Below are 13,579 nucleotides of genomic sequence, written 5' to 3'. Positions count from 1 at the left end.
ATCCACCAGCCTCAGCCTCCCTCAGTGCTGAGATTACAGGTGTAAGCCACCACGCCCAGCCCTAGTATAAATTTCTTTTTGCTTCTTCAAAATTTTTTTTAAAATAAAGAAGGGTTTCACCATGTGGGTCTTGAACTCCTGGTCACAAGTGATACACCCACCTTAGCCTCCCAAAGTGCTGGGATTACAGGCATGAGCCACTAAGCCCAGACCTTTCTTCAGAATTTCATGAGTAGAAGATTCATTCTTACTGTACATCTTAGTAACCTCGGAATATGAGTTTTTTCTTTTCTTAACTTTCACCTGTTCACTTAAAGGAGGCATTTTCTGGCTTTTCTTTGGATATTTAAAATGCCAACATCATTACTCTTATGCTTTGGGGGTCATTAAGTAAAATAAGGGTGACTCAAATACAGGCACTGCAAGACTGCCAACAGTTGATCTAAGAATCAAGATGACTACCAGGTGACTAACCAGTGGGCAGTGTAGACGGTGTAGATACACTACTATATCCACAGTATGTATCTACACTGCATAAAGGGATGATTCATGCCCAGGACAGAAGCAGCATAAGATTGCAAGATTTCACCTCGTTACTCAGAACAGCATACAATTTAAAACTTATGGATTATTTCTGGAATTTTCCATTTAATATTTTCAGACCACAGGTAACTGAAACAGCAGGAAGCGAAACTATGGATATGAAGGGACTACTGTAAATGTTTTAGTATCACTTTTAGATGCCATACACTAATTAAGACACAATTGTGGATGAGGGTATTACAGAAGAGCCTGACTGGTCTAAAGTTCCTCCCCATTCCCTTTTTGTCTCCTCAGAGATTAATGGTTTGCCTCATGAGCCCCAGTGACTCTATAGCATAGAGGGTTCCCAGAGCCCTCTACGTACCTTCAGTTGTATCACACAAATTGTAAGTGTGAGTGCCGGGTCATCTTTAACTCCCCAGCAACTACTACATTTATGTTAAGTGGGACTGTGGAAAAGTGTCAACATAATTTTCACTTGAGGTAACTAAGAATCAGCTGTTTCTTTCCCTTTTTCCTTTCCTTTATTTAGAGACAGGGTCTCACTCTGTTGCCCAGGCTGATGTACAGTAGCAGGATCATAGCTCACTGCAGCCTCAAACTCCTGGGTGATCTTCCCACCTCAGCCTCCTGAGTATCTGGGACTAAAGGAGCTCACCACCACGCCCAACTAATTTTTTTATTTTTTATTTTGTAGAGATGGGGTTCTAACTACATTGACTAGGCTGGTCTTGAACTCTTGGCTTCAAGCAATCTTCCTGCCTCGGCCTCTCAAAGTGCTGGGATTACAGGTGTGAGCCACCACACCCAGCCAAAAATTTATATTTTAAAGTAAGTATTATCTTCATAGTTGAAGAACATCATAATTAAAATCTTAAATAAGATGCCCAACTTCCATTTATTTTAAAAAAAAAATCCGCCAAGCTTATCCAAAATAAAAGCAACTGTGGCATACAGCCTTCCTATATCAAGTCTGGTACCTGGGCCTGCTGCAATGACATCTCCTGAGAGCTGATTAGGAATGCAAAATCTCTCAGGCCCCACTCCAGACCTATTCAAAGTCAGTATTTTAACAAGATCCCCTGAATTGATCTGAATTCATGATAAAAATCTGAGAAGTACTGGCTTGTAAGAAATCACTTGACACAGTCTGAACATCAGTTCAAGATCCACATAAAAAACAAAAATATGGGCTGCACATGGTAGCTCACGCCTGTAATCCCAGCACTTTGGGAGGCCAAGGCAGGCAGATCACCTGAGGTCAGGAGTTCGAGACCAACCTGACCAACATGGAGAAACCCCGTCTACTAAAAATACAAAATTAGCCGGGCCTGTGGTACATGCCTGTAACCCCAGCTACTCGGGAGGCTGAGCAGGAGAATTGCTTGAACCTAGGAGGTGGAGGCTGCAGTGAGCCAATACTGCACCACTGCACTCCAGCCTGGGCAACAAGAGTGAAACTGTGTCTCAGAAAAAAAGATACGAGCTAGGTGACTTAAGTAGCTTGCTTAATCTATCTGAATCTCAGTTTAACTGTAATAAGACACAATATTTTGAGATTGAACTTATCTGCAGATGTAAAATTGTAAACTGCTCTACAATATAACAAATTATTAGTTCTTAGTTGTCAGTCTTAACATGATGACATGCTGAAAAGTCAACAACTTGCTTAAGTATATAAATAATTCCAGGGCAATCAATGCTATTTCTCCAACCTTCTCGGAGTAACCCGAGGATAAGACAGGTAGGGAGATGGGAGGGAATGGACCCCAAACTACACACAGTAGATACCTCTTGGGAGGGTAGTTATTTGGGGGTATGGGGGTAAAAGGAGACTTTTACATTTCGTTCTGTATCTTTTATGATTCATAAATTGTTTTCTGTTTTCTCAAAGATTGCTACAGTTATGTGCTGCTGTTTAAAATAAGTCCAAGAGGCTGGTCGCAGTGGCTCAAGCCTGTAATCCCAGCACTTTGGGAGGCCGAGGCAGGCGGATCACAAGGTCAAGAGATCGAGACCTTCCTGGCCAACATGGTGAAACCCCATCTCTACTAAAAATACAAAAATTAGCTGGGCATGGTGGCGGGCACCTGTAGTCCCAGCTACAAGGGAGACTGAGGCAGGACAATCGCTTGAACCCGGGAGGCGGAGGTTGCAGTAAGCCGAGATCACACCACTGCACTCCAGCCTGGCGACAGAGCAAGACTCCATCTCAAAACATAAATAAGTAAATAAATAAGTAAATAAATAAATAAATAAATAAAATACAATAAGTCCAAGAGAGGAGGAGGGCAGGAGTTAGGATCCCATCCCCACTCAATGAAGCACCAATGAACTGGCCTCATTTTAGTCCTTCCTCCATGGCAGATCCAAGCCACAGGGAAGGCAGCAAACAGTGGTGGTTGTGAGAACGTGCCCAGGCAGTGGAGGCTGTTACACACGACTCACTAGCCATTCCAAAGACAGCAGAGAGGGGACCCAGAGGGGCTGCTTATTTCTCGTGAGAGAACCACAGGTGCATCTATGATAGTGGCATCACATCTCCCCAGTGCTGGGATCCCCAGTGGATGTGCACCACCAGTGCCATCATTAGCACCCCCTCTCCCTCCTTGTGGAAGCTGCTGCAGGAAGGAGCACTGTGGGGACAAAGCTGACGCTGGCTTCCAGGTGGTTGCCTACTCCCACCTATTTTCTTCCAGCACAAAATTTGCTAATCATGAAAATATTTCATAGTGACTTGTTAAATGCCCCTCTTCTAACAAAAGTTTTTTTTTTCTTTTTTGAGACAGAGTCTAGCTCTGTCGCTCAGGTTGGAGTGCAGTGACACAAACTCAGCTCACTGTAGCCTCTACCTCCCAAGTTCAAGCAATTCTTGTGCCTCAGCCTCCCGAGTAGCTGGGATTACAGGCGCATGCCACAACCCCCGGCTTTTTTTTTTGAGACAGTTTCGCTCTTGTTGCCCAGGATGGAGTGCAATGGCGTGATCTTGGCTCAATGCAACCTCCACCTCCTGGATTTAAACGATTCTCCTGCCTCAGCCTCCCGAGGAGCTGGGATTACAGGCATGCACCACCAAGCCCAGCTAATTTTTGTATTTTTAGTAGAGCCGAAGCTCACCATGTTGGTCAGCCTGGGCAACACAGCAAGACGCAACCTCAAAAAAAAAAACAAAAATTTAGGCTGTTTTCAAACGAATATTTAGTCCATTTTGCTCTTAGCACTCTCGGTTAATCATTAGGGAAATTACTTATCACGGTATAAATATTATTATATGTTTGAATATAACATTGAACTCTGCTGAAGACGAAGACTCCAGGACCAATTTGACCATGATTTATCAGGTTCATTATATGTATACTGCTGGCTGAAAACATATTAAAAATAGGTTTTTCCTATATCAAGAGTCAGCAAAAACTTCAACCAAACTCACAAAATGGAGAGAGCATACAATCTTCTTCCCTGGTCTAACTCTACTTTTATTCTATAGGCCTTTCAAAATCCTATTGCTGATTACATGAAATACTCAACCGTCTCATGTTTTACATTAAGGAATTATGAAGAATCTTACATCCTTTGGGTGAGCTTTTCATAGGCATAAAACACAAATCATGTGTTACAATAATTATAATACTACCTTTATAAGGTAAAACCTCTTTTAGTAAATGTTACCTTAATGAGCACTCGCTAAAAAAAAAAAAAAAAAAATTCCCTACCGGATCCCCTCAATTAATTAGACAGAAAATGAGGGACTATGTTAAGACAAAGCCTTGGTCCTAAGGAGCTCTAATGGGCGAGAGAGAGAGATGTTAATAAACTGAAGCTAAAAAGGGAACTACAATCTGAACTATCTGATCAGAAAAAAATAAAAAATGAAGTGGACAACATAAATTAAGTATAACTGGAAAAGTATACAAAAGCCTCTATGATCACCACACAAAGTAACTAGCACACATAATTTGAAGAAACACCAACCTTTAAGTAGACAACAGATATTTCATGGAATACTAGTTAAACACTATCTTAGTATCATTCAAGAGAATGTCTACTGGCCGGGCACAGTGGCTCACACCTGTAATCCCAGTACTTTGGGAGGTCGCAGTGGGCGAGTCACTTGAGGCCAGAAGTTAGAGACCAGCCTGGTCAACAAGGTAAAACCCCATCTCTACCAAAAGCACAAAAATTAACCAGTGTGGTGGCACACGCCTGTAATCCCAACTACTTGGGAGGCTGAGACACTAGAATTGCTTGAACCCGGGAGGCAGAGGTGAGATCATGCCACTCTGCATTGAGCCGAGCTGTACGCCAGCCTGGGTGACAGAGCGAGACTCTGACTTTAAAAAAAAAAAAAAAAAAGTCCGGGCGGGGTGGCTCATGCCTGTAATCCCAGCACTCTAGGAGGCAGAGGCAGGCGGATCACCTGAGGTCAAGAGTTTGAGAAAAGCCTGACCAATATGATGAAACCCCATCTCCACTAAAAACACAAGAACTAGCCGGCCAGGACTGAGTGCAGTGGCTCACGCCTGTAATCTCAGCACTTTAGGAGGCTGAGGCAGGCGGATCACAAGGTCAGAAGATCGAGACCATCCTGGCTAACACGGTGAAACCCTGTCTCTACTAAAAATACAAAAAATTAGCTGGCTGTGGTGGTGGGCACCTGTAGTCCCAGTTACTCGGGAGGCCGAGGCAGAAGAATGGCATGAACCCGGGAGGTGGAGCTTGCAGTGAGCGGAGATCGCGCCACTGCATTCCAGCCTGGGCGACAGAGCAAGACTCCGTCTCAAAAAAAATAAATAAATAAAATTAAAAATTAAATAATAATAATAATAATAATAATAGTAAAACAGAAAATGTCTACTTCCCTCGAATGGGGGGAAATGCTGTATAAGTCAGAGGTCTATACAGCAGGTGACCTGAACAGGTCACCTTCTAAATAAATGGCTTTTGTGATTGACACTTTGTTGTATACCTGAGAAGGTAGTGTATGGAAGAACTAAGTTTTAGGAAAGTGGGTAATCCACCATTCCAAGTCAGGTTCCACCATTAACTAAGTTACTTAACCATTCTGAGCCTAAATGTCTTCATATATAAAACAGGGATGATACCAACGGGCTACTGCAAAAAATAAATAAGTTTAATGTAATTAAGACAGATGCCCCCGGCCAGGCACGGTGGCTCATGCCTGTAATCCCAGCACTCTGGGAGGCCAAGGAGAGCAGATCACAAGGTCAGGAGTTTGAGACCAACCTGGCCAACATAGTGAAACCCTGTCTCTACTAAAAATACAAAAATTAGCCGGCTGTGGTAGCACACACCTGTAGTCCCAGCTACTCAGGAGGCTGAGGCAACAAAACTGCGTGAATCCAGGAGGTGGAGGTTGCAGAAAAAAAAAAAAAGAAAAGAAAAGATGGATGTCCCCCTCCATACCTTTTCCATGCAGTTATTCCTTGAGGGCACACAAAGCCAACTACTAGCAGGGTGCAGTGGCTTGTGACTATAATCCCAGCACTTTGGAAGGCCAAAGCGGGAGGATGGCTTGAGCCCAGACGCTTAAGGATGCAGTGAGCTATGATTGTGACACTGCACTCCAGCCTGGGTATCAGAGCAAGACTCTGTCTCTTAAGTAAAAAATAAATAAAAATAAAAATAGGCACTTGGTCTCAAGTCACCCGCTTGGCCCTCTTCCAAGTGTACTAAAAAATAAATAAATAAATCCCTTTTTAAAAAAAAACAAATCCAAAAAACTTACAAAGTATCTACTATTACAGACGGCTCCATAACTGGATATTGCAGGAGATAAGCAGGTTACAGGTGCTACCCTCAAGGACTTTACAATCCTGAGAGGTTAAGATAAATACAGAAAAAATATTGACACATTTCACACACAGAAGAAAGATGTTTAAACTTAAGAGATCCTCATCACTTCAGACATATTTCTCCTATAGTCACATCACTTATATACCATTTATAATGTAATCTCCTAGAGTGTGACAACTTAATACCTACCACTATGCTTGTGTACGCAAACACAGGAAGATAAGAAGGAAGGGAGGGAGTGAAGTAGTAGTCCAATTAAATGCTATATACTAATTTGCAAATTCTAAGTGTATCTCACTTCCAAAATACAGGAAGTTTCCTAAGGTGCTTTTAGGAGGCACAGGGAAGGCAAGGTGGATAGGGTAAGGCAGGAAAAGTTAGAAGGAAGGAAATAATCATCTTTTAAAAATACTTTCTTGGCTGGGCGCAGTGGCTCAAGCCTGTAATCCCAACACTGTGGAAGGCTGAGGTGGGAGAATTATTTGAGCTCAAGAGTTTGAGACCAGCCTGGGCAACACTGTCAGATTCCGTCTCTATTTTTTTTTTTTTCTTTTTTTTTGAGACGGAGTTTTGCTCTGTCACCCAGGCTGGAGGTCAGTAGCACGATCTTGGCTCACTGCAACCTCTGCCTCCTGTAGCCAGGACAGGCACCCGCCATCATGCTCAGCTAATTTTGGTATTTTGGTAGAGACGGGGTTTCACCATGTTGGCCAGGCTGGTCTCAAACTGCTGACCTCAGGTGATCCCCCAGCCTCAGCCTCCCAAAGTGCTGGGATTACAGGCGTGAGCCACCGTGCCCAGCCTGACCCTGTCTCTACTTTTAAAAATACTACTAGTTAATAATAATGAATAAAAATAAAATTTATTTTATTTATTTATTTATTCATTCATTCATTTATTTATTTATTTTGAGATAGAGTTTTGCTCTTGCGCAGGCTGGCATGCAATGTTGCGATCTCGGCTCACCGCAGCCTCCGCTTCCCGGGTTCAAGCGATTCTCCTGCCTCAGCCTCCCGAGTAGCTGGGATTATAGGGATGCACCACCACACCCAGCTAATTTTTTGTATTTTTAGTAGAGACAGGGTTTCTCCATGTTGGTCAGGCTGGTCTCGAACTCCTGACCTCAGGTGATCCACCCACCTCAGCCTCCCAAAGTGCTGGGATTATAAGCATGAGCCACCGCACACCCGGCCGATAAAATATTTTTTTAATTCAAAAAAATGTAATTTTTTTTAAGCTCATGATTTTAAATGTATTTTTCTAATAAACTATACTCCATTTAAAAATCACCAATATCTTAATGTTTCAATTATATAAGCTAATTAAAAATAAAGGCTGGGCGCGGTGGCTCACTTTGGAAGACCGAGGCAGGCAGATCACCTGAGGTCAGGAGTTCGAGACCAGCCTGCCCAACATGGAGAAACCCCATCTCTACTAAAAATACAAAATTAGCCAGGCATGGTGGCACATGCCCGTAATCCCAGCTACTGGGGAAGCTGAGGCAGGAGAATCACTTGAACCTGGGAGGCAGGGGCTGTGGTGAGCCGAGATCATGCCATTGCACTCCAGTCTGGGCAACAATAGTGGAACTCCATCTCAAAAATAATAAAAAAATAAAATAAAAATAAAATTCAAACCTAAAATAGATGCTCTACTTCAGGAGTGGGCAAATTAATCACCTGCATCCTTTTTTTTGTGGCTTTCACATTTTTAAAGAGTCGTAACAACAACCGGGCACAGTGGCTCATGCTTTTAGTTCCAGTACTTTTGGAAGCTGAGGCAGGCAGATCACTTGAGGTCAGGAGTTCGAGACCAGCCTAGCCAACATGGCAAAACCTCATTTCTACTAAAAATACAAAAATTAGCTGGGTGTGCTGGTGGGCACCTGTAATCCCAGCTACTTGGGAGGCTAAGGCAAGAGAATTGCTTGAACCCAGGAGGCAGAGGTTGCAGTGAGCTGAGATGCCATTGCACTCCAGCCTGGGCAACAGAGGGAGCCTCTACCTCAAAAAATAAAAAATAAAAAGAGTTGTAACAATAACAACAAAGAACATGAGACTTAGTGTGTGCCCAGCAAAGTCTAAAATACAGTATCTCCCCGTATCTGAGGTTTCCATTACCTGCAGTACCATACAATAAGATTTTTTGTTGTTGTTTTTGAAACAGAGTTTCACTCTTGTTGCCCAGGCTGGAGTGCAATGGAGCAGTCTCAGCTCACTGCAACCTCCGCCTCCCGGGTTCAAGCGATTCTCCTGCCTCAGCCTCTCAAGTAGCTGGGATTACAGGCACCCACCACCATGCCCGGCTAATTTTTGTATTTTTAGTAGAGACAGGGTTTCACCTTTTTGGCCAGGCTGGTCTCGAACTCCTGACCTCAGATTATCCGCTTGCCTCGGCCTCCCAAAGTGCTGGGATTACAGGCATGAGCCACTGCGCCCAGCCTACAATAAGGTATTTTGGAAGACTACATTTATATAACTTTTACTACAGTGTATTTTGTAATTGTACTCTTTCATTATTGTTGTTGTTAATCTCTCACTGTGCCTAATTTATAAATTAAGCTTTATCATAGGTAGGTATGTAGAGGAAAAACATAGTATATGTACACGGTTCAGTACTATTGGGGGTTTTCAGGCATCCACTGGGTGTCTTGAACATATCCCCTAGAATAATGGAGGATTACTGTACTTACAGTGGCCCTGAAACCTCCCTTTACAGAAAAAGTTTGCCAACCTCTGTTCTATTTCATAATGGAATTTAAAGCCTCTTACTAAATTGAGCCAGGCGCGGTGGCTCATGCCTGTTATCCCACCTCAGCACTTTGGGAGGCTGAGGTGGGCAGATCAATTAAGGCCAGGAGTTCAAGAGCAGCCTGGCAAACATGGTGAAAATCCGTCTCTGGTAAAAAAAAAAAAAAAATAGAAAAATTAGCCAGGTGTGGTGGCGCATGCCTATAATCCCAGCTACTTGGTGGCTGAGGCACGAAAATCATTTGAACCTGGGAGGTAGAGGAAACAGTGAGCCGAGATCATGCCACTGCATTCCAGCCCGGGTGACAGAGCAAATAAATAAATAAATAAAGTCTCTTACTAAATTAAACACTTTGATACTTTTAAATTTACATTTAAAGCAATTTATTTGTTTTTGAAACAGGGTGTCACTCTGTTGCCCAGGCTGGAGTGCAGTGGCTCACTCAACAGCTCATTGCAGCCTCTATCTCCCAGGCTCAAGTGATCCTCCCAAGCAGCTCGAGCTTAAAGGAAGGCACCACCACGCCTGGCTAATATGTGTATTTTTTGTAGAGACAGGGTTTCGTCATGTTGCCCAGGCTGGTCTGGAATTCCTGGGCTGAAGCTGGGATCAAATGATCTGCCTACCTCATCCTCCCAAAGTGTTGGGATTACAGGTGTGAGCCCGGCATACATTTAAGGCCAATTTAGGTGACTTTTTCTCTTTTCTCTCCACTTCCCACTCCTCTCCTCCCTGCCTAATTGTCTTTTGGCTTACAAGCCACTTCACATACAAGTATTTATGCACATGTTTATTACAATATCCTGGGGTGGCAAAAAGAAAACCAGTGGCTCTGTCTAACTTTTGTTTAATAACAAGCATTCTAGCACAAACATTTTTCCAACAGTTAAGTTTAAGTTCCATAATGGATTAGTAAATCGGGCCTATGCTAACCAGAACCCATGACTTATGCCAACTTTTTCCATCTGTATATATCCAATATTGGGGGAAGGAAAGAGACTAACAGCTCCCAGTGCTAATTCAATAAACTGATTAAGAGCTGGCTGGAATAATATTCATCCAGCTTCAACAACAAAGATAAAGCAGGTATGAGATGGTGACTTAGAACTAAATGTGTGTCATTTAAAAGAATTAAACAGACTTTTTTTTTTTTTTTTGAGACGCAGTCTCGCTCTGTCTCTCAGGCTAGAGTGCAGTGGTGCAATCTTGGCTCACTGCAACCTCTGCCCCAGGTTCAAGGGATTCTCCTGTCCCAGCCTCCCAAGTAGCTGGGATTACAGGCGTCCGCCACCACGCCCAGCTAATTTTTGTATTTTTTAGTAGAGGCAGCATTTCACCATGTTGGCAGAGCTGGTCTGGAGCCGCCCACCTCGGCCTCCCAAAGTGCTGGGATTACAGGCGTGAGCCACGGGGCCCGGCCCAGAAATTTTGTTAAAAAGAATTAAATGTGTGGGACATCTGTGGATTTGACAGTAGGTTCTTCACCACTTATAGCACATGAAGTCAAGGTGTGGTGACACATTTAAGACTTTCAACAATAAAAATAAAGTGAAAAAAGAGGACACCTTATGCTCAAAACATCAAGGGTAAAAGAGATGGTGCAATCTAGTAACATCACAGAGGTATTCAGAAAATCTGGAAAGCAGTATAAACGTATCAGACTAACACATTAGAAAGTACTACGTTTTCAGAGCAACTAGAAATACGTGATAAGAGGGGAACAGACAGTATTAAAATCAACTTCCGAGGCAAGTAATACAAAAATAAAACATCCCTCTCCCTACACTGGAATGGAAAAGCTAGAAGCCTACTTTCCGTGAAACTATCAAACCTGAAAAGCAATTTGAGTCTAAACTTTGAGCCCTCTTTATTCTTCCCAAATAATTAAACATTCTGCAGAATAAATCAAAATTCAATACACATACTTTAAATAGATGAAGGAGTAAGACTTAAGGGAGGATTTTATTTGGGCTACCTTGTAGAATAGGACTATCTATAACTTACTCTGTATTTATAGAAACACTTTAATAAGAATACAGAATACTCTTATTAAGAATACAGGGCCAGGCCCAGTGGCTCACGCCTGTAATCCCAACACTTTGGGAGGCCGTGGCGCATGGATCACCTGAGGTCAGGAGTTCGAGACGAGCCTGGTCAACATGATGAAACCCCGTCTCTACTAAAAATACAAAAAATTAGCTGGGCGTGGTGGCGCGCACCTGTAATCCCAGCTACTCAGGAGGCTGAGGCACGAGAATGTCTTGAACCCAGGAGGCGAAGGTTGCAGTGAGTCGAGATCGCACCATGCACTCCAGCCTGGGTAACGAGCGAGAAAAACTCCGTCTCAAAAAAAAAAAGAATACAGAATACAGAAACTCTTATTCTTAATACAGATTATAATACAGATTATTCTTAAGCAGAGGCCACTAATCAACACAATTTTGACTGTACTGCACCCACATGTCTGATACGAGACACTCATTAGAAAAGTATTTCTTCTATGCCAGAGTAAATTTTTTAGTCCTTAACGATAAATCCCTAAAAAGCAAACTAACAAACTTTAGCATCTGAATATCTTCGATGTGTTTTTTTTAAAGGAGTCGACACATTTAAAGTTTCCTTTACACACCTAAACTTTCTGTAAGGATTTTATTATAATTTCTAATAATAAAATTAGTACTACACCACCAATATAATCAACACACGAATACTTGTGTCATTAATTACAATACCAATTATTTAACATGAGAAAAACCAGCCCTAAAAAGGTGGCTATGAAACCACTGGCATGCACTACGGGAGTGTTAATTCACACACAGGACTTATTAAGCATTTAAATTGCACATTACATTGGCTAAGTGCTTCATAATCATTTTATTAGCGGTTTCTAGTCCAAAACAACCCATGAAGAACTTTACAGAAGAGGAACCGAGGCCCAGGGAGGAACCAAAGAAAACCAAATTTTACCCTGGAGGAAATAACACCATTCTCCTAAAACGTGCCAGATACTTCTAATCACTTTTCATACACAATATGAATTTTGTCAAAGTAATTAATTAAAGAATATGAAAAATACCAAGAAAACGTATTGAATTCTAACAAAGCGTCCGACTAAACAGTTAAGTACTTGAGACTAACTACATTTCATCATATAGACACAACTATAAGGAAGTAAAATTCTCCCAAATGACAAACTTAGTGGCTAAATATAAAGGAGTTATTTTTGTTCGCACTTGCAAAAAGCAAACAAACAAAAAGCGTAATCAAAGAAGCTCAACGAACAAGTTTAAACTCAGGACCTGTAATAAGGAGTCAGAACCGTTACCAGAAAAAAAGAACCCAGCTCAAGCGGTGTAGTAGGGAGGAAGTTATTAAGAAGTCAGAATCTGCTGCTGCTTAACAGGCTCAGCCAGTCCATCTTTCAGAAGATAATAGTTCTAACCAGAACTTGTGGTTTAATCAGTGCATATCTCAGCACCAGCAATGGATCACATCCAGTGTTTCTGAGGGTAACAAAAAACTTGAGCCGGCGCTAGATGTGGAGGAAAGTTCTTTCCTTGCCTCACTTAACCAATGTCTTTTATCTTCGTGTTACATCTTAATGAGAAAGGACTATACTCTCACCCAGAGCACAGCTTCCCTGAGAGCTGTCCTGACCCCAGCCAGGTTCCTCAATCAGAGCCCATGAACCTAATTCCCTAGTCAGATCTCACCCAGCAAGAGCCCCAGCCGGTACATCACTCTTCCTCACCCCCTCCCTGCTAACCTCCCAGGCCAATTCCGTGACCTACATCCCTACACCCTGCACAGAGCCCCAAACTCCGCACCCCTCATTATACTTCCGCCCCACTGACTTCCCAGTTAACCTTCGCCCCAGCCCCCACTCCATCTTTGTCTGGCTACCCCAAACGCGGCACCCCAGCGTTCCCCGACTCCCAACGGCAGCCCCTCCCCCACGCCGCCCCCCACCCTCCCGGCCTCGTCCCTGCCCCCACGCCCCCGGCCGGTCACCCCGGCTCCGCGCCTCCCCGGCTTCACCAGACCCGTCCCCTCCCCCGCTTCCTCCGTCCGCTCGTTCTCCTCCCCGCGGCCCTCCGCCCACGCCCACCCTGCAACAGCAGGCGCTCAGCCGGCCTTTCACCTTGTCCATGAGCTTCCAGCACTTCTCCACCATCTTCTTGTCCACCGTCCCCGGCGGGTGGGGGCTGAGGTGGTGGTGGTGGTGGTGGTGCGGCTGGAAGGCGTCCTTCATGAGCCCAATCAGGCCACCCGAACCCGAGCCCCCGGAGCCGCTGCCGCCCCCGGCCCCAGAGCTCTTCTTCACGTTGCCGGCCATGGCCTGGGCAGGGTCGGAGCCCAGGCGGGTCCGCCGGCTCGGCTCGACTGCGAGCGAGGGAGAGAAGCAGGGCGTGAAGGAGGGGCCTCTCCCGGCCGCCGCCGCCGCCGCCGCCGGCTATCCGGGCGGAGGGAG

General features: G+C 43.9%; 1 protein-coding gene across 1 annotated transcript in view; it reads right to left on the bottom strand.

The window, feature by feature from the left end:
• Positions 1 to 13,552, bottom strand: part of CBL (Cbl proto-oncogene) — a 102,394-nt gene extending 88,842 nt beyond the window's left edge. Inside the window, exon 1 of the mRNA XM_004052272.5 lies at positions 13,250 to 13,552. Coding sequence (XP_004052320.1) covers positions 13,250 to 13,444 — 195 coding nt within the window. The 5' untranslated portion in view covers positions 13,445 to 13,552. The remainder of the gene's footprint in view (positions 1 to 13,249) is intronic.
• Between the last annotated feature and the right edge of the window lie 27 nt (positions 13,553 to 13,579).

The sequence above is a fragment of the Gorilla gorilla genome, chromosome 9 (assembly GCF_029281585.2).
Source record: "Gorilla gorilla gorilla isolate KB3781 chromosome 9, NHGRI_mGorGor1-v2.1_pri, whole genome shotgun sequence".
Classification (NCBI taxonomy): domain Eukaryota; kingdom Metazoa; phylum Chordata; class Mammalia; order Primates; family Hominidae; genus Gorilla; species Gorilla gorilla.
Note: the sequence above shows the minus strand (reverse complement) of the source record. Positions and strands in the feature narration are given on the sequence as shown.